At 44.5% G+C, this 21,642-nt stretch overlaps 2 protein-coding genes across 5 annotated transcripts in view; one reads left to right on the top strand and one right to left on the bottom strand.

Annotated features, from left to right (window-relative positions):
• Nucleotides 1–12,525, bottom strand: part of leprotl1 (leptin receptor overlapping transcript like 1) — a 28,911-nt gene extending 16,386 nt beyond the window's left edge. The window contains exons 1-3 of one of the 4 annotated variants that reach the window (XM_069925075.1): nt 12,237–12,525; nt 8,157–8,232; nt 7,591–7,634 (exon numbers count right to left, since the gene is read on the bottom strand). In XM_069925075.1, the coding sequence (XP_069781176.1) occupies nt 7,591–7,634; nt 8,157–8,232; nt 12,237–12,406 (290 nt within the window). In that variant the 5' untranslated portion in view covers nt 12,407–12,525. Of the gene's footprint in view, nt 1–7,590; nt 7,635–8,156; nt 8,233–8,573; nt 8,649–12,236 lie in introns of those variants that run through there. The other 3 variants (XM_069925095.1, XM_069925094.1, XM_069925084.1) reach the window with 3 other exon arrangements.
• Nucleotides 12,362–21,642, top strand: part of saraf (store-operated calcium entry-associated regulatory factor) — a 32,355-nt gene continuing 23,074 nt past the window's right edge. Inside the window, exons 1-2 of the mRNA XM_069925067.1 lie at nt 12,362–12,477; nt 14,071–14,249. Of these exons, the coding sequence (XP_069781168.1) occupies nt 12,405–12,477; nt 14,071–14,249 (252 nt within the window). The 5' untranslated portion in view covers nt 12,362–12,404. The remainder of the gene's footprint in view (nt 12,478–14,070; nt 14,250–21,642) is intronic.

Here is a 21,642-nt window from a genome sequence, read left to right as displayed (position 1 = left end):
CTTTGGCTTGGCTTCGCGGACGAAGATTTATGGAGGGGGTAAAAGTCCACGTCAGCTGCAGGCTCGTTTGTGGCTGACAAGTCCGAAGCAGGACAGGCAGACACGGTTGCAGGGGAAAATTGGTTGGTTGGGGTTGGGTGTTGGGTTTTTCCTCCTTTGCCTTTTGTCAGTGAGGTGGGCTCTGCGGTCTTCTTCAAAGGAGGTTGCTGCCCGCCAAACTGTGAGGCGCCAAGATGCACGGTTTGAGGCGATATCAACCCACTGGCGGTGGTCAATGTGGCAGGCACCAAGAGATTTCTTTAGGCAGTCCTTGTACCTTTTCTTTGGTGCACCTCTGTCATGGTGGCCAGTGGAGAGCTCGCCATATAACACGATCTTGGGAAGGCGATGGTCCTCCATTCTGGAGAAGTGACCAACCCAGCGCAGCTGGATCTTCAGCAGCGTGGATTCGATGCTGTCGACCTCTGCCATCTCGAGTACTTCGACATTAGGGATGAAAGCACTCCAATCAATGTTGAGGATGGAGCGGAGACAACGCTGGTGGAAGCATTCTAGGAGCCGTAGGTGATGCCGGTAGAGGACCCATGATTCGGAGCCGAACAGGAGTGTGGGTATGACAACGGTTCTGTATACGCTTATCTTTGTGAGGTTTTTCAGTTGGTTGTTTTTCAAGACTCTTTTGTGTAGTCTTCCAAAGGCGCTATTTGCCTTGGCGAGTCTGTTGTCTATTAATAATGGCATATTAAACCTCCATCTATAAATGCATATAATTTTTCTCTAAAGTTGAACGTATCAATAAAAGTGGCAAATGATCAGAAAGTATTCTTGCTTTATACTCAACTTTATTAATCCTTCCTTGTAACTGTGCTGATAATAAAAAAATTCTATTCTAGAATAAGATTCATGTCCGTGAGAATAAAAAAAATAATCTCTTTCTCTAGGATTCAATTTTTGCCAAATATCAACTAAATTTAATTGCTTCATAAAACTTAATATAGCCTTTGCCTCTTCAGCTCTTATTACTATTTTAGTTGATTTATCCAATAACGAATCGAAAACAATTGAAATCACCTCCTATTAAGACCTTTTTCTGTGCTTCCGCCAAAATAAAAAGTATTCTTTATAAAATCTTCAGCATCTACATTTGCTGTATAAATATTCATGTGTTCACATTTCTGGCAATTAATCAAAATATATCTCCCCACAGGATCAATTATAGTATCAAAACTTTTTTACTGGTAATGTTTTTACAAATAATAAACTACTCCTCTTACATTGGAATAAAAGATGAAGCTATAACTTGGCCCACCCAATTCCTTTTTAATTTAGAATATTCTTTTTTCCGACAAATGAGTTTCTTGTAAAAATGCAAATTAACTCCATATTCTTTTCCTTTTAATTATACTGTTTATCCCATTAACATTAAAACTAAAAAAAATTATTTTTATCATCCATTATCCCAGATCAAAATCACTTCCATTCCCATTCTCCCAGGTCTCTTATCAACTCTAACCAACTCCTGTGTATACCTGTCCCTTAAGAAAAAAATATAGAACAATAAAAACAAACAAAAACATTAGTATTAAACAAAAAAAATACTTAAACTATTTAAAAAAAAAACAAAAAAAGTGCTGAATAAAAATATAACAGCACTATTTCCTTCCACCATACAGATCGTTGCTCCTGCCACGATATGGCACATAATGGTTCAGGTAAGCAAGGAAGAACATCCAACCAATCCCCCCACCCTGGGGAAACATTAATTAATTACACATCAGGAAATAATAAATTGCCTGCCATTTCAAGGTCCACATTAACTTTATCATCATCAATTAAAGATATTTCCATTTGGGGTTCCATTTGGTGTAATTTGCATCTGGAGCACTTTGAACTTCTTGTTGAGGACTTAAGCTCAACCATTGTTGCTGCTCTTTCTTAATAGTAGGAAGTGACTCTGCAAATCTTTGTGCTTCTTCTTCATGCATAAAGAACTTGGGTCATTCATTCACCAAAAACACCTTCAACGTAGTTGGATATCTAAAAGTAAACTGATAGCCTTTCTTCCAAAGAATTGCCTTCACTGGATTAAATTGTTTTCTTCTGTCCACCACTGTTTTACCTAAATCTGCATAAAAGAAAATTTTATTTGCATCATTAATCATAGGTCCGATGTTCTGCCTTGCTTTCTGGACCGCCAAGCTTAAAATTTTCTCTTTATCTTGATATTGCAGACATTTAATCAATATAGCTTTAGGTGGCTGATTTAGCAGTGGCTTCCTCTGTAAAGCTCTAAGAGCCCTTTACAATTCAATTCCATTTGGAAAATTTTCATTCCGAAGATCCAGGAATCCATTTTTAACAAAACTCCAGCCACTTCCTTCAAAATTTTCTTTAAGGCCAACAATCTGCTTTGATTTTTCAACATATTGATCTTATCCATCATTTCTTTCCTTTTTTTTTCCTAATTGTATCTGAACTTTTGACCTTTTCAGTTCTATCCATGTAGATATCCATATAATTTTTAACTCTCTGCAGATTCAAATCATATCTCTTGACTGTTGCTTTAACTTCATTCATTTCTAAAGCATACTTCAACATTTCACTTTTAACCTCCTTCATCAGATCTAATATCTTTAATATCAGCCCTTATAACTTGATATTGACTCATTATTAGTATGTAAAGATCTTTCATATTTGGTTCATTTTTCCAAGACCCGAAGCCACGGTATTTCCTCTCCATTTTCTTGATCATCTTCATCTTGATCTGATTCTTCTTAACCTCCCTTCTCTTGATCACCAGCTGTCAAATCTGTAGGTACTCCTTACAGATCTGGCATATCTGCCTGCAGTTCCTTCACTCCACCAGCATTACTAGGAATGGCGCCATGGAGCGACCATTCCAAAGCATAATCTTCCTCTTCAAGCATGCGTGGAGGTAAACTTTTGCGCATGTGCGTCAGGTTAGTATATTCTTCAGGGGAGATCTGGATAGATCCGGTGCCATCTTTCCAAGTATCCATGGGAGATGGTGCTGGCTTTGGCTGAAAGTAAGCCGTCATTGCCCGAGTTAGTCACAGGAGTTTCGGAACTTGAGGCCCAGGCTCCAACTGTAAGGTAGGCTCCTCAATTAAAAAAAAAAGATCTTTACTTACAACTTTCTTCTTCATTGCTGCTTTCTTTCCTCTAGCTGCCATATCCAACAGCTTCCAGGTAGGTTCCCCAGACGATTCTAATATATTTTAAATTTAAAATCAATTTTTAATTCGGGCTTTATAGTTTAATCCACTGAGAGATTTGCAAGTCTACCTCCTTCCCCTACACCATTACGCTCCATCCCACAGGAATACTATCTAATGTCCTAATCATAGTGAACATATACTCCAAATAGCCTGAGATCAAAGTGGCCCGACCAACTGCATTAGCTACAATCAGGGAACTCAAATCCATATTCATTGCTTTGGTGCTCCTGTAACATTAGTTTCAGACAATGGGACACCGTTCACTACAGACGGTTTTGATTTCTTTTTGCAAGCAAAACAGCATCACACATATACACTCGCCTTCATATCATCCTCAGTCCTATGGTCAAGCAAAACATTTTGTGGATACGTTCAAACGAACTCTGATCAAAGCCAAGGTGGAGCATTCAACTGAGGATATTCTGCAGACATTCTTGTTAAATTAAAGGATCACTCCAAACCCACAAACTTTCAGACTGGCACTTCATCTGCTGAAAACCTCTTTGGTAGGAAAACTCAAGCACCATAGGACATCATGTTTCCAAAAAGACCAAAATCTGGACCGAGAGATTATGAGATGGAACAACCGTACAATCGACAGCATGGATCCAAAGAAAGCACACTTTATGATGGAAAATGTGTGTTGGTGTGGAAATACAGAGATAAGTCAGATGTATGGCAGCTGGGGATAATCCTAAGAAAAATTGGAGATGTTCTCTACCATGTACAAGTTGGACCAGACATGCCAACCAGCTGCAACCAACAGAATGCAACCTTGCTGAAACAACACCTGTGCAACTCAGTCTGAATGCCCTGTTGGACACATTTGAACTTCAGAAACATTGAACCATCAATCACACCCATCACCTGGAAACCACCCTACTCCCTCTACATCACTGGAACCCCTAAGGAAGTCTCAAAGAGTTTGTAGACCAGTGAAGACCTTCCAAGTGGATCCCAGACACCACTCATATGAATAACCAGCTCAAAGGGGGAGGTGCTAGGACACCCTAAACAGAACAACCCTACAGTCTCCAGGAATTGGTGACCAGTTCACAGGGAAGGGGTCTTGAGCCATCAATCAATTAATCTAGTTCACATATGAGTGAGATGGCTCGCAAGTGTACCCTCTGGACGAAGAGAATTGTAAATTCTATAAATAGTTCTCCAATTGTAAATAAAAGGGTTTGTTATTTGGATTTGGGAAAACATGGTGTCGATCATTTCTCTCAGGGACTAACGAGGCGGAAGCTTGTATTCCACACAATGCATGCATAGCACAAACATTCACAACAGCCTGTTCCCAGCATGAACTTCCATCCTCACTTCACCTTCCCCCAGACAAGTACAGAGCCCCTTTAGTCCTCATCAGCCTCCACATCCAGCACATTATCCTTTGCCACTTCTGCTAACATCAATGTGATCCCACTAACAGCCACATCTTCTCCTCTCCATCCCCATCAAGTGTTCCCAAGATTCCCAAGTCTGCTCTTGCCTCCCCTTCCACCTCATTAGGCACTTCCCACATTGCAAAAATTTATTTTCTTTTTCTTCAACTTTTCTTTCCCCCTCCTTTCTTGTGGTCTATCCCTATCTCTCTACCCCTCACACTTTCTGTCCTCTACTCCAGCAATTCTCAACCTTTTTTTGGCTATGGCCCCCTTAGGACTTTGCTCAAGGTTTATGGACCCCTTCCCTGTGAAGCAATAAAGTTGGTTTCTTCTGTACTTCTCTCCTACCAACTACATTAAAAAAATATATAATTTCAGTTTGTGGCTCCCAGGGGAGGCTGTATGGCCCCATGGAGAATGGCTACTCTAAACAATCACCACTTGCCCCTTCCCCCTGCTTTCTCCCCCTTTGTAATATCACCCTTTTAAACAATCTTGTTAAAGGGTCCCAACACGAAACATACACATTATAAGTGGATGCTGCCTGACTCAGCTCATTGCTTAAAATTTCAGTATCTGCAGTCTTTGTGTTTCTCTATCCAAAAGTTGACAGTCCCATCAGTACTGCTCATAACTGCAGTAAATTTGAAATGAATACCCTTTATCTTAAAGGAATGAATTAGGACCAAGCCCAAGCAAACTCAATTTGACTTTGAATGGCACTGAATTTGAAATTTTAACACTAAAGAGAACAGAGAACTTAAGATATGGATACAGAATTTTTTTCCTATTAGTCTCCAGAGATCAGGACTATTGACAGATAGCAATGGGATCTTCACAACCAATCATGAGCTCAGGTTACTATACACAGCCTGAAGTACAAGTGTCCTCTTGGCATATAATTCACATCTAAATCAATTTTAAGCAGCCGTTGTGGGTGAGATTCAGTCAGCTTACAGCTGCGACTGGTGGGAGTTGTGGATTTAAAAAAGCAGACAGGTTCCAGCAGAGCAGGCTTTATGGGAGTGGCCATTATGTGAGTGACATCAAGTGCAGGGCTGTGGCTCTTGAGGCACTGGCTAGAAGGCCAAACTAAGGTATAGATGAGGTAATTTTATCCTCAAATTTTGACAATGTAGGCGGGATGGCAGTCAGTGCAGGGGCATACTCCTCCTGAAGGATATAGGATAGGGGGGGTCCCTCCAGCATCCCTGATGACTACCCCTGTGGGAAGTGCAACCAGCTGCACCTCTTGACTGTGCATCAAGGAGCTGAAACTTAATGAACTCAGCATCATCTGGGAGGTTGAGAACATCAAAGATAGGAGTTATAATGATGTAGTCATACCTAAGGTGCAGCCTGCAGGTAGTTGAGTGAAGAAAGAGAAAAGGCCAGGGTACATTGTGGCCACCCTCCTCTGTAATAATATGCCTTTTTGATACTGTTGGGGGAATGACCTTTCAGAAGCCACATCAGATGACTTGAAGGCTCAGCAAGGTAGGGTGAAGTCAGGAACGCTAGACACAGGAAACTCTCTAGTCAAGGGCACACACAGGCACTTCAGTGGCTAGGTGAAAATCTAGGATGGTGTGTTGGCTCCTTAGTGCCATGTTCAGGAATGTTTCTGAGAGGAAACAGGACAAGCTGAGAGGGGAGGGTAAGCAGCCAGAGGATGTGATTCATATTGGTAACAATGACAGGCAGGAAGACAACATCCAGCAAAATGATTTAAGATAGCCAAGTAGGAGGATGTTAAAAAGGACTTCCAAAGTTATCTCAGGACAACCTCTGTGCTACTGAGGCAAGAAATAGGAAAACACCACAGTTCAAAGCCTAGCTGAACAGCTGGTGTAGGAGGAAGGCTTCAGACAGATGAACCATTGGGAGGGACAAGTTGCACCTAAACTGAAGGGGATCAAATATCCTCACAGGGATTGAGTCAAGGTGTTGGTGGAGGGTTGCTTTCAGACTGGAGGCCTGCGACAAGTCATGTGCTGCAGTGTTTGGTGCTGGGTCCACTATTGTTCATCATTTATACCAATGATTGAGGTGAGAAATTAGGTGGCGGTGTGGTGTTTAGTTTTGCAGTTGCCACCAAAATTAATGCTTCAGTAGACAAAGAGAAATGTTACAACAGGATCTTGATCAACTGAGTGAATGAACACAAGAAAGAGCAGAGTTTAACTTGGATAATAGTGACGTCTTGTATTTTGGTGATGTATACCAGGGCAGGATGTACATAGTAAATTGTGACTAAATAGAATAGAGAGATCTAGGGGTACAAACACTTTCCCTGAAAGTGGGACATAGATGGCAATGAAGACATTTATCCTGTCTTCATCTGTCAAGGCACCGAGTAACAGAGTTTGGACATCAAATTACTGCTGAACGCTACACTGATCAGGCCAGATTTGGAATGCTTCATGCAGTTCTGGTCAATTTGTTATAGGAAGGATGTTGTTAAATTGTAAAGAGCACAACAAGATTCACAAGAATGTTACCATAAAAGGAGAGGTTAAATTATAAGGAAAAGCTGTACCGGCTACGGCATATTCCCCTCCCCCCCAACCCCCCCCCCCCCACTCCAGAGGGTGGAAGGCTGAGGGGTGATCTTATAGAGGTATACAAAAACATGAGGGGCACAGATAGGGTGAAGAGTCATAATTTTTTCCCAATGAGCATTAGAATCTGAAACTAAATGGCATAGGTTTAAGGTGAGAAGGAAAAGATTTAAAAGGGGTACAAAGGGGCAATTTGTTTTCCAGTAGGTGGTGGATAACTCCTTATGAGCTCACAAAAGAAGTGCTGGAGGAAGATACAATGATGATCTTTAAAGGACATTTGGACAAGTACATAGAAAGGTTCAGAGGGATATGGGCTAATGCCAGAAAAGAGGTTGAGAGATGAGCAACTTGGTTGGCATGAACAAGTGGGCTGGAGAACCGGTTTCCATGCCGTACAGTTCTAGGATGCCAGTCCCAGTGTATCCTCTAGTTCCCTTGCACTATAACAAAAAGAAAGGGATCTGGTCAAGCAAGCAAAAATGCAAATATCAAAGATCATAAACCATTCCTGACACCTGTCCCAAAGATCCATGCAAACCTCACTAGAGTTTTTAGCTCCTATCCACATTATGCAGCCTTCGGTACTGTCACATTATAAATTGGGATGAAGTTTATGCAGATAAATAATGATATTTCCATATTCAAATGTCAACAAGACATTTGGAAAGACAGTGGGAATATGGTAGTGAGACAAAGGATCAGCTATGATCCGAATGAATAGCTGAACAGACTCAAAGGGATAAATGATCCAATTTTTCTCCTATTTGTTTTCTACAGATGGACAGAAAACAGTGTCAAATCTTATCCACTTAATTTTTTTTTAGTTTTTTTTTTAAACAATTTTTTTTCCCCACTGCAAGAATCGAAGCCAATTTAACTTTCATATTAAGAGAAATCAATTCAAAGGGCAATGACAAACTTCTTCCTGAATTAGTACTGAAAACGTGCTACTTATTGTTTACTTGTACTCCGGAAGTGCACATCCAAGCATCAGAAACATCAGTCCCACGGCTCCACCAAATGACAGGCAGATCAAAGCTGAAACATGGAAAGTGACAAAACACAAATAAATAAGCCCCAGAAGCTAGCCTGTGATTGGCCACAATCCCCAGCTCACTGCACTTAATCCACTTCCTTCCGATGTATAAATATCTATAACACACACAATTTAAATGAGTTATTTTTAAACGCAACTTCCAACTATTCACAGGACAAGAAGAACGAGCTCAATTTCACAAATCCAGGGATGGCAAACATGGCACAAGAAGAAGATGCAGAGGAGGGAGGCATGAAGAGTGAACAGCATGAAGAGGACGATAACGGGAGATGGACTCCCTCCACTGTCCTGTTCACTGGGCCATCGTTCGCATTGCACCCACCTTTAATCCCCGCCATGGCCACAACAAACAGGAGGCACTTCCAGGTCAACGATGACCCCACGATTTATGTTGCTCCTGCACACACGCGTCACATCCTATCGCTTCTTGCGCATGCAGCGAGCTACATTTATTATGTTTGCACGAAATATCGGCCTTCAGATTGAGGATGATTTAGAATCATTCATTGCTATAATAAATCACCGTGTTTGTTTTTGTTTGCCTATTTAACAGTAGCAGCGTACATTACAACCCTATTGGAAAGGTGCGGAAACTCGGCAGGTTATTCTTTAACACAGTTCTGGGTCAGAGGTACCCCTCTGTTTCCTAGCGGGAGGGGTGGAGAGAAGAAGTAGCGTGCGGCATTGAAACCCCTTCGGTACTGTCACGGCTCAGCGTGCTGCTCGCCCCCGCAAAAGGCCTTATCAGGTCACCACTCAGCCTCTTAACATTTCAGAGAAGACAATCCATGTTCAATACTCTCCAATCCATTCATTTATCCCGATTAAACTCTTCTAATCTACACTCTTTCCAAAGCTTCCACGTCCTCCCCATGGTGTGTTAAATGAAAGTGCATACAGTACATCAAATATGGCTAAACCAAAGTGTCATGCAGGTGCAACTTAAGTTCACAACTTTTTTTAAATTCAACGTCCTATCTAAAGTAAATCATAAAATTCTGTCGACACCGTAGTTGAAGTAAAAACACAAAATGCTGGAGAAGGTCAGCAGGTCAAACAGTTTTTTTTTGTGTAGCAAAGGTGAAGATATATAACGGTCGTTTTGGGTTTGATCCCTTAGAAGCATCCGAACAAAAGAATGGGGTGGGATGGTGGCATGGCAGGAGATGATAGGTGGAGAAAGGAGGTCGGGGTCAGCAGCAGTGAGGGGGAGGGGGATGGTAGAACTGGAAGAACAGGAAAAGGGGGGAGAGGAAAGAACAGGCAAGTAGTTTTAATAGAAAGCAATAAAGTCGATGTTCATGCCATGTGGCTGGAGGCTGCCAAATGGAAAAGAAGGTGTTGTTCCTCCAATCTGCGGGTGGTCAGGGTGGGACAGTACATAAGGCCATGGACAGAAATGTGAGCACAGGAGTGTGACACGGAATTGAAATAGTTGGCCACTGGGAGGTCGCTGTGGTTGCGAACAGAGCGGAGGTGCTGAACAAAGTGATCTCGCAGTCTGCGATCGGTCTATCCGACATAGGGCGCACCAGATGCAGTATTTTAGTCCTCTGGATGTACAAGTGAAGTGTTGCTTCACGTGAAAGGCCTGTTTGGGGCACTGGACCATGGTAAGGGAGGAGGTGTTCCACCTCCTGCAGGCATAGGGGAAGGTGCCAGGGGTGCGATGGGTGGGGAGGGATGAGTGCATGAGGGAACCATGGAGGGAGCTGTCCCTGCAGAAGGCCAAGAGGGGAGGAGATGAAAAAATGTGTCTGGTGATGGGATCGTGTAATAAGTGCTGGAAATTCCAGCGGATGATGTGTTGGATGTGGAAGCTGCTGGGATGATAGGTGTAGATGAGGGGGATTCTATGTTAGTTGCATCTGGGATCTGAGGGCAGATGAGTGGGAAATGGATGAGATGCTGGTGAGGGCTGTTGAAAGTGGTGGAGGGGAATGTGTGTAAATAAGAAAATTTGCAGATGCTGGAGTCTAGTGCAGTACACAAAAGTGCTGGAGGAATTCAGCAGGCCACGCAGATCCATAGGAAACCAAAGGCAGTTGGCTTTTCAGATCTAAGCGCCTTTTCAGGAATGCCGAAAATCAGGCAGATACCTGAATAAAAAGGTGGAGAGGGGAGGAGCAAAGGCTAACAGGTAAAAGGTAATAGGTGGGAGGATAGAAGAAAAATAAGCTAAGAAATTATAGAGGAAGGGGCCAGAAGGATAAGAAAGATAGCTGATAGAAGGAAAAGCAGCAGGTGGGGAAATGGTTTTGCAACTCACAAAGAAGCTGTGGGTTGATACACATTCCCAGTACTGAATATTTACAATGGTATAGTGACTTAGGCCTATGTAGCAAGAATGATGAAAATGGTGATTGCCAGCCAGGAAGGAGAGTATTGCCAAGGAGACAAAAAGTTTAGAAAAGCTGTTTTAATAGTTTTAACTTCTATATTAATAGTCCTCTCTCCTTGTATTCCCTTCCTTCAAATCTGTCATCGTAAGGTTTTATATCACAGAAACAAGCCCTTGGCCCAACATGTCCATGCTGACCAACTTGTCTTCCCTAGCTTGTCCCATTTCTTTGTGTTGGTCCTTATCTCTCTAAACCTTTCCTATTCATGTGTAAAAGAAAAGTTTAAACCTTTCTAGCCTAAATGCTTGCACACTGCTTAAAAAACCTTTGATCCCTCAGAACCTGTCAGTTACTGACTACTTTCAGCCTCTCTTTGCTTTTCAATATTGTTCAATATGCTATTATTTCCCAAAATTTTAGCCACTATCCCAAAAATGCTGGGTTTCCAACATTGCCTCCATATTGAACTGGCCTTCCCTGCATTGATTCTATCCTTTCCAATTACATCCTGAAAAGGATGACAATGTAATGTATCCTTTCTTGTCCTATCTATTTGTCTATCACATTGACCACACTGTACTGCAGGGCCTCTCCATTGTCATGCAACTGGTTGGAACTAGACCCATTTATATTTATCTAACTGTTAGAGACTCATCTAAAATAACTTTGCTTCCTGGACACATGCTTTTATTTACTGTTTTTCCCCATGATCTTGTGCTCCTATTTATTGTAAGCAAATAGTCCTCAGGTACTATCATCTGAAAACAAATGATCAGTAATACAGTATGCATATCTGCCAATGACACAGGCCTCTACCTCAGCAGTAATGATTTCTCCCTCACTGTTTCTATATTTTCAAACTACTTGTCCAAATTGAGATTCACTCCAACCAAAAATCAGGTGGATCCAACCATTGTCTTCAGTCCCCAACCATTTAATCAATTCCACTCCTTGCCTGAAATGGAACCAGACTATAGGTAGCCTTCAAAGAATTTCTTCTGATAGGTTAATCAGAACTTTAACCAGACGGTATTAACATTGACTTCTACAGTTTGCGTTAGAAACAGCTATTGCGTTAAATCCCTTCCCCAAGTCTCTCTCTTCCCTATTCCTGTCGCCTTTCCTTCAGCTCCCCTTTCCTCTCCATTCAGAGAGCAACCTCCTCTCTCTATCACCTCATTTTTTTTAACCCTCCCAACCAAATTCACCTATGACTGTTAGCCTGTACTCCACTCTAAACCCCCCCCCCCCACCATTGCCTTTTAATTCAGGCGCCTGCCTGCTTTTGGCTCATACCTTGATAAAAGGGCTCAGAAACGTTGGTTACCCTTTGACTCTTGGTGCTGCCTGACCTGCTGAGTTTCTCCAGCACTTTTGTGCATTTGCTTAACAAACTCACCCAACAACCCAGTTCTTGATTTATTATTTTTCTATGATCGAGAAATAATATTTCCCCAAGTTCAATATTATCACCACATGAACAAAGGACGATTTCACCCAAAAGGCTAAAGTCACTTTATTCGCTGACACAGGCCTGGGATCTGGATCCATTTATTGACACATTAAAGGCTGAGGTTTACAAGCCCAGAATTAAGATGAGATCACTTTATTCCAACATCACAAACAGGAAAGTTTGCTCTGACCCGACTGTTGATGCTCGATCCCCACAGAGCCTCCTGCCGTCACCTCTCAACCGCAGCAGCGCCTGAGGAGGAATGACATCACCCGTTGCGCAGGGACACGTCATTGCATTGTGCCTTTGACAGGCTCTGCTGGGCGCGCATGCGCGGGAGCTGTGGGACTGCAGCGTCATGAAGATGGGCGTCCCTTGTGTTGTGTTATGCCTGTGCTTTGGTCTGTTGGCCGAAGCGTCGCATGATTCAGGTGAGAACAACTAACCTTGTTCACTCCCCGGGCTTGAGATTCTTCACCGGCCTGAGAACCTGAACCGGGAAGTAGGAACCCAAGGTAAAGAGACAGCCGGAGTTTGGGACCCGCCTGTTCGAGCGAGAGCATCATCAATCGATTGAATCCCTCCAGGCTGCTGAAGCAGTTCGAGGCCATGACTCGGTGTTCGCCATATCCATCCCTCTCCAGTTATCTGACACCACTAGTGTCGGTGAAAGGGGTTGGGGTGGAGTGGGGAGGATCTCGTGACCCAGTCTCGGCAGAACCGGCCCTTCCTCCCACCGTGACACTCGTATCTATGTACATTAATTCCATTTCTCCGCTCCATTAGGTCTCGATGCTTAAATGTCGGGAGAGACTGAATCTCCACACCTCTTCACCGTCTAAATGCGTGAAGAAAGTTTAGTTTATGTTGGTGATCTGAATCTGGCTTAGGGTCGAGAGCTTCACTGCACCCTGACCTCGATGTAGAATCTGACTATTCGACCGGGTGCATGGTCAGATTGTATAGGAGCTTTGCCTTGAGGGTGGAGTCTGACTGTATAGAAACCCTGATTATGCTGTTGGATCTGATTTTTTTTTTAGAAACCCAGCACCACCGCTCTCCACCCTGGTCGACTTCTCGCGGGGATGTCTCGCCAAAGCTCCCTGGTCAGCTCTTCCCTCCTCATTCAACCTTCCATCTCCTGAGGCATTTCCCGCTGTAACCACAGAAAGTGCAAAACTGGTCCATAAAATCTTCACTTCCATCCAGGGCCATAAATAGAACTTTCAGCAGAGCCATTCAATAACCTCATCTACTGCATTCAGCATACTCACGTTCGGTTTGTGGGTCTAAAGTTGAACTCCCTGTGGCCAACCATTTTATTCATCCCAAACATCTCTACAATGACATGTTTTTCCGTAACTTCATCCATTGATAGGTGAGGACAAATATAAATGAAGAATAACACATCGTATACATCCTGGACAGACTTAAACCTAACATTGATTTTCTAATTTTGGGTAATCCCCACCCCTATCTGATTCCACTCTTTCCAACTCTTCTTTACCTCTTCCTGTACTTTTCTCTCTCTAACCCCTCATCCCCCCTCTAATGGGGTTTCTCTTCCCCTGTATCTGCAGTGTCTCCACCTTCCACACCTTCTGTCCTATACTTTCACTTCTGGGTCCCTCCCAGCTTCTTTTCCCCTTTATAAATGTTATTTTACCTATTCGATCTCAGTCTTGATAAAGGATTCGGATTTTAAATGACCATTTCTACCCATGGAGAGTGTCTGATATGTTGAGTTCTTCCAGCAAGATTTGCTCAAGATTCCAGCCTGCAACTTTTTTGTTTGTAGTCTTCATTAATAATCCAGCATTTACTGGATATGTTTGATTCATCAGATGTGCCATAATTGTCTTATATACAGATTGTGTTGAACATCACTATTTACCTTGAACTGACACAATATTTCTGCATTTACTTAACCACCTAAAATTTAATGTTTTTTGCATAAAATTTAGGTCAGATGGTGCAAATTCATGTGAATGAAGATTAATGGTAATATTTGTATTTTCCATTAGAAAGAGTTCTCCTTCGAGAAGTCCAAGCTCTGACACTATATAATGGTCGATACACAAATGGCCGGAGAACTAGCCCTGTGCCCCAACTGCAGTGTGTTGGTGGAACCGCTGGCTGCTCTTCCTTCATTCCACAAGTGGTGCAGTGTCTTAATAAAGGCTGGGATGGCTATGATGTACAGGTATGCAAATGAATGGCACATAGACATTTTTAACTATTTTGGAATTGTCTGCTTTGGAAATAGTAACCGAAGTAGAATGGTTAACACCTTGCAACTGAGAGGAGGATTATACAAATTCTCATTTCAGAAAATATCTAATTTTGGAAATTCAGATTTAAGTTGAGGGACAGACTTAGGAAAGATTTCCAATACCAAAAATTAGAGAAGAAAAAAAACAATGCAGAGGATTTAATATGTCTAGAAAAATAAGGGTTTGTCCATCCAAATTTGTGTCAGTACCATTTGACAGGATGTAGGTTTCAATTGGTGCCAAACAATTTCCCTGTTCCTGAAAATGAACAGTTTCGTCTCTGTATTCATTTTTCCTCCAGTCTTCGTGTGAAGAAGATATAGACGAAATACAGTCTGGTTGCCTTTGAAATGATCAATAAGCTTACCCTGATTCAGAATATGTATTGCACTCTTAACAATTCTTCAAGTTGATGGATTCTACATAGTTTAATGACCTGTTCACGCAAGTTGTGCATTCTCTGTGGGGATGCAGAATTTTTTCAGTGGGTGTGTGAACTATCAAGGTGCATTTCTGGAAAATCTAGAGACAGTTCATGCATAACAAATGATTTATACCATTCATGTACTGTGGCGGCACCCTCGCTCAGGGTGAACTGGCCTCGCTTGTAGCACCACGTGGCAGGGCAGCTTTGAGAAGATGGCGCTGTCAGGGGTTTTTCCTCACTCAAACCTCCTGTGTGGCATGCGCCCCGGGCAGCAATTGTGACGTCATTATGCATGCGGTGACTGAACTAATGCTGCCCTTAAAGGGGCATGCGCCAAATTCAAATAAAACAGTCGTTAATGACCCTCAACATGGTGGCTGTGCTTCTTGCACTGCTTACCTGCCTTATTGGTGACCCCGACGAGCCCAGACTTTTTTCTGGACTCTGAATCATGGATTCGGCAGAGGTTAATGCCATCTCGATCAAGCTTCCCCCCCTTCTGGACCCACCGCCTGAGGACTTGGTTCGGGCAAGCGGAAGCCCATTTCCAGCTTCAAAACATCTCCGTAGACACCACGATATCTTACCATGTCGTGAGTGTGCTGGACCAAGATACAGCAGTGAGGGTGGACAACCTCATCCACCACTCCCCCGGCTGTGGGCAAGTACACCGCCCTCAAAAACCTGCAACTAGGAAGATTTGGGCTCACCCCCCAGCAACAGGCTTCCATGCTCCTGCACCTGGTCGGGCTTGGAGACCGCAATCCCTCGGCGCTGATGGATGAAATGCTGGCCCTGGCAGAAGACCACAAGCCTGCTTTCTCTTCTGCCAAATTTTCCTCGAGCAGATGCCGGAGGACATCTAGCTGCTCCTTACCGATGAGGATTTCTCGGACCCACACAAGGCTGCAGCCCAGGCAGATGCCTTCTGGCGAACGAGGCAGCCCTCAACGAGGTGGGACGACCGGGAATCAGCTGACCACAAGCCACCCCCAAGACCAAGCCGGAGGAGAGCCAGTTGACCTGGTGTTTCTACCATCAGTGCTGGGGAGTGCCGAAAACCCTGCAGGTTTCAGGGAAATGACCAGCCCAGCCGCCGGTGATGGCTGCGACGGCTGGCCACGTGAACAGCCTCCTTCATGTTACGGACAAATCCACTGGGGGCCGCTTCCTGATGGACACAGGGGCCGGGTTGAGCATCCTAACCCCACAGCCTTAGAGACTCGCACCCGATCTCGCGGTCCAATTCTGCGGGTGGCCAACGGCTCCACCATCAAGACCTACAGCACCCGCAGGGCACAGATCCAGATCAGCAAAGAAAAATTCCATTGGAGGTTCGTGCTAGCCTCAATGGGCACCACAATGTTGGGGGCCGACTTCCTGAGGGCTTACGGTCTACTAGTCGACATGAAGGGCAAGAGGCTGGCCAACGCTCGCATGTTCCCCTCCGTACAATTGGACACAGCAGACACCTGCAAGCTGGAAATCGCCACTGTAGCCGCCGCCAGGGATGAGTTCTCCAACATCTTCCACGAGTTCCCCGCCATCTTGGAACCACTCTTCGATGACGCCCTGCCTCAGCACGGGTCTTCCACCACATCACCACGCAAGGCCCCCTGCTGCATGCTAGGCTCAGATGGCTGCCGCCCGAAAAGCTCCAGCAGGGGAAGGAGGAGTTTTCCAGACTACAGGAGCAGGGAATGGTCCAACTGCTCGGACAGTGGCTGGGCAACGCCGCTCCACATGGTCCTGAAATCGTCTGAGGGCTGGAGACCTTGCGGGGACTACCGTCGGTTGAACGATGCAACCACTCCTGACAGGTACACAGTTCCCCACATATAGGACTTCTCCTCCAACCTCCATGGTGCACGAGTTTTCTCCAAAGTGAACCTTTTGCGAGGATACCATCAGATTCTGGTACACCTAGACGGCGTGGGTAAGATGGCCATTATCACTCCCTTCGGCCTCTTTGAGTTCCCCGCATGCCATTTGGCTTAAAGAATGCGGCCCAGACATTCTAGCGCCTCATGGACGCAGTGGGAAAGGACCTGGACTTTGTGTTCATCTACCTGGACGATATACTGATTGGCAGTCGCAACTGCGAAGAGCACAAAACCCACCTCCGCACCTTGATTTTGGACTTACGGTCAATACGACCAAATGCCAGTTCGGCAAGGAATCTCTCCAGTTCCTGGGGCATACCATTTCGGTGGCTGGGGCCATGCCGGAGAAGGTGGCAGCTGTCCAACATTTCCCCAAACCCTCCACCCTTAAAGGCCTCCAGGAGTTCACGGGGTCTGTACCATGCGCCCATTGTTTGCGTTGATGTCCACCAAAGAAAAAACCTTAACCTGGCTGGAAGAGGCAGACCAGGGGTTCGCGGTGACGAAGGAGGCCCTTGCCAGCGTGACGCTGCTGGGGCACCTACGGCTGGAGGCACACATGGCACTCTCCATGGATGCCTCAGCTACAGCATTCGGGGGGGGGTGGGGGGGCTCCTGGAACAATGGCACCCGCTGGCTTTTTTCAGCAAGCAGCTGCGACCGCCTGAGCTCAAATACAGCGCCTTCGACCGAGAGCTCCTGCCGCTGTATTTGGCCATCTGCCATTTTCGTTACTTCTTGGAGGGCAGGCCTTTCACAGTCTTCACGGATCACTAGCCCCTCGCCCAGGTACTGGCGATGGCCAAGGACCCATGGACCGCCAGACAACAGCGCCACCTCTCATACATGTTGGAGTTCACTACCGACATCCGGCACAGGGCAGGCAAGGACAATGTGGTGGCGGACACACTCGCGCCCGGCCATCAATACACTCGCCGCCTGGTTGGACTACTCACAACAAGCCCAGGCCCAGCGAATTGACACAGGGACACAAGCCCTGCGGTCCGCCATATCAGGCCTCGAACTCAAGGAAGTCCAAGTACCCAACAGCCCGGACACACTGCTCTTTGACATTTCAACAGGTACGCCGTGTCCGGTAGTCCCACTGCAATGGAGAGCGAGGGTCTTCAGTCTGATACATGACCCCGCTCACCCCGCGGTAAAGACGACCTTGCGGATGGTCGCGGAGTGGTTCATGTGGCACAGGCTTAATAAAGAGGTGGTGGAGCTGGCCAGAAACTGCACCTGGTGCCAGACCTCCAAGGTCCACCGGCACACGCAGGCACCCATCCAGGACTTTGACTCGGTGGCTCGCAGGTTTCGTTCAGCAGATCCACGTAGATGTTGTTGGCCCCTTGCCAGTGTCTAGGGAGGTGCGTTACCTACTCATTGTGGTGGAACGAGCCACGAGATGGTCCGAGGCTCTCCCTATCAAGGAAGCCTCTGCGGAGATGTGCGTCAGGACCCTGGTCAGCCAGTGGATTGCCCAGTTCGGGGTCCCAGCACACTTCACCAACAACTGGGGGGGCCCAGTTCACATCTGTTCTGTGGACCCAAATGGCAAAACTCCTGGGGTTCAAGCTCCACCACACCATGGCCTACCATCCGCAGCCCAATGGTTTGGTGGAGAGGTTCCACCAGCACCTTAAGTCCTCGCTCATGGCCAGACTCACCAGCCTGGACTGGGCTTCCTCACTCAAACCTCCTGTGTAGTGTGCGCCCCGGGCAGCGATTGTGATGTCATCACGGACATGGTGACTGAACCAACGCTGCCCTTAAAGGGGCACACGCCAAATTCAAATAAAACCCTCAGCGTGGTGGCTGTGCTTCTTACACTACTCACCTGCCACACTACCACATTTATAAAACTGGGTTAGTTTTCAAGTTTGATTTTGCATTTTGAATCATTGTACACTCACAAAGGGAGTGTGTTTCATTGTATTCCTTGATTATTGACTAAAAATGGTTTGTGGACAGAAAAACAGGAATCTTGTGAAGGAATATAAAGAAATGGGTGACAAACATCAGAACACAGAGACCAGAAATGCTAACAGTATGCTGGAAATAGACCTTATGAAATGGCCTCAAACAGATCTTGATAAGATTTCCACCTCAATATAAGATTATGTGGGGGTGGGGGGGGGTGGGGAGTAGCTATAAATGATTGGAATCAAAGGATTCTGAAATCCTGTCTAGTCAGATTGCATCCTAAGGAATCTAATGAAGTGGTTAAATAAGTATTTGACTTGTATGAATCAGATTTCTGTGGTATGTCATCAGAAAAGGAAGGAAGTGGCAATTCTTTGGCCAACACACTGGAGGATGGATTCTGAAGTGGAGAATCAAATTCATGAATTCGAGAGCGAGTCAGTTGACATCGTTTGCTGAAAAAGTATTGTCGAACATCTTAAAGAAATAAATTGTGAATCATTGGTGAAATACCAAGGTGCTAAAAGGGACAGTGATTTTTATCAAAGGTTTCTGTCTTGCGAATCCCTTCTCATTAGATCTCAGAATGATTTTTGCTGAAGTGCCTTGGTGAAGTCTGATCATGGATGTATTGCATGTTAGATTGAAAAATGTACAGAGTTTCTTTGGATCAAAGGAATTACAACTGAGTGTTTCTGCTTGGTATATACAATATTGACTCTGAGGAAATGACCAAAAGATTTTCCATAGATAATATCAAAGGGGAGATTGAAAATGAAGGCACTGCTGCAACGGCAGTCTTGCTGCTGGTGCGAACCCAGGAGAACGAGGAGTGGAGTCAGCCTGGTACAGGTTTTAAACAACCGTAGAAGGGGTTGGTGGTGTTTTTTTTTTAACATTGGCGAACCCCCCCAGAGGTCTGTGCTCAAGATGATGGCAAAATATCATGAGGGGTGCAGGCTCTGCATGCTCAGAGAACTGGTGCTGAACACCAGAATGAGAGAACATCACCCCAAAGAGGAAGAGAAGCCTTGGAGAGGACCACACAGGGAAGGAATCCACATCAGCAGACCAGAGCAGGGACTGGAGGACAAAGTTCTCAGCAGGCTATGGACTGCTGGAAAGTGGCTTTTGAGAACCAAGTATACACTGGGATTCATGTGGGTGCTGATGGTGAGCTGTAGAAGTTGGTTGTTAGAAAACAGACATGTTTCCTTTGGTAAGGCAATGCCTTTACTATTTTCATCTGAGAGAAGTGGCGAGATTTCAACACTGAGTATATCACTGTACTAAATGCTATTGAGCACCCACTCAAAGCACATTCGAGGTTTTTATACCATTCTTAGCACTTAAATACATTAGTAACAACAAAGTTCAGCTGCACCTTACGCAGCTACATCCATCTGATGAGCAGTTTTGATTCCATTTACTCTATAACTTGTGAAGTCCTGCAATTTTAACCTATTTAAACACTCCTTATAAGGAGTTTTTTTTTCATTTTTACTTCATTCAAAGACTTGATATAATAATTCACATCTTTATCTGATCTTGTCACATCAATAATTCTATTCAAATTATTCTTCATACAGTTTTGTAAAGGCATTTTATCAATCATTGTTATCATTTCCCCCCCCCCACCCCTACATCATTAAATGAACTATAAACCCCTTGTATCACAGAAACTTTTACAGAGAGGCAACAAGCAGTGAAGCAAAAGCAGGTCTACAATGATGAGCAAAAAGATAGTTCCAATGTTTCTCCAAACATTTCCTAGCTATCCAAAGGGCCACCGTCCTGTCGGGCCTTCATTAAGACCATCATGATATTGCCTGATATTGTTTATGTGCTCAGTAATGTTGTGGAAGTGGTCCTTTACATTGGTAACACATTTGTCTCCTACTGTGATACAAACGCCACCTTCTCCTTGTTGGGTGAGTAGGTAATCAAGGGCACAGTGGTTCTGCTGAGCATACAAGCAGAGCTTTATGGAGATTTATAGAGTAGCTCTTGATTAATGTAATCGAGTGCATTACATGTTTTGTTGCTGAGGAGAATTAAACTGCATACGAGGTCATTACAATTTCTGGTGCGATGGCACCAGCAGATCCACTGTGGGTTAATGTGCTCAGAATTCCATAGCCAACTGGTGATCAGAAGGTGTTGTGATTTATCCAGTCTTCACAAAACTCTGTGCTCACAGATCTCACGACTATACGTTGCTGGGGCATGGTACTGTGAGCGCTCCACACACGATGGCAAAATAAGTAGGCAGTCCTCCTGTGGCTGTGGTAAAAGCACCATTAAATAGAAACACAACCTTTCTTAGCTCAGTAACAGGTGGCATTCTTGGGGGTGAGATATTGAAGGTAAATTCCCCCTGAATAAATGAGTGCCATTGCTGAGGCCACAAACAATCTGCAATCCCATGGAATGAGACAAACAGGTCAAGTTCATGCAACAACAGTCGAACAATCTTTGTAAAAGCTGCACTAATGTTGGGAATGGTGCTCGATACAAAAGTAATTCTATGTGACGTCAACAGTCACACAGGCTCACCCAGTGCCATTTGGCAAAAGGGGTAGCTAGTGCCTTTATCATATCAAAACATCTTTAATATATGCCCAATTCCCGAATAGTTGGCAACTCTGAAGGAGGTCACTCGTTAACCTAGTTGGCAAGAGTTATTATAAAATTCATCTGCCAAGGTCTTAGGGACCAGCAATGTCCCCTTCCTTCCTCCCACTGAGAAGGTTCCCTTACTCCCTTGGCAGCTTTTATCCAAACTCTCCTCAGCAACTTTTAGGAAATGTTTATCAGTAGGGGTTACTGCAAACAATGACCTAGCTAGTGGGTACACACAGTACAATTTACCATTCAAAAGATTATGCATCTGGAAAAATAAGCTATGTTGTAAAGCATAAGTACATGATAGCATCAGACATTAGTCTATAGCAGATAAATGTTCCCTTCATTATGTGGGTTGGTGTGGTGCTACTCCACCAATCCTTTTGCAGTCAGAATAGTGAATCCACCTCAGATTTTCTTCCACCTTCACCGCCGTCGGCATGGAGAGCAGGACCTGGA

The sequence above is a fragment of the Narcine bancroftii genome, chromosome 1, assembly GCF_036971445.1.
Source record: "Narcine bancroftii isolate sNarBan1 chromosome 1, sNarBan1.hap1, whole genome shotgun sequence".
In the NCBI taxonomy this organism is placed as follows: domain Eukaryota; kingdom Metazoa; phylum Chordata; class Chondrichthyes; order Torpediniformes; family Narcinidae; genus Narcine; species Narcine bancroftii.
The sequence above is the reverse complement of the archived record's forward strand: the minus strand, read 5'-3'. Positions and strand labels throughout refer to the sequence as shown.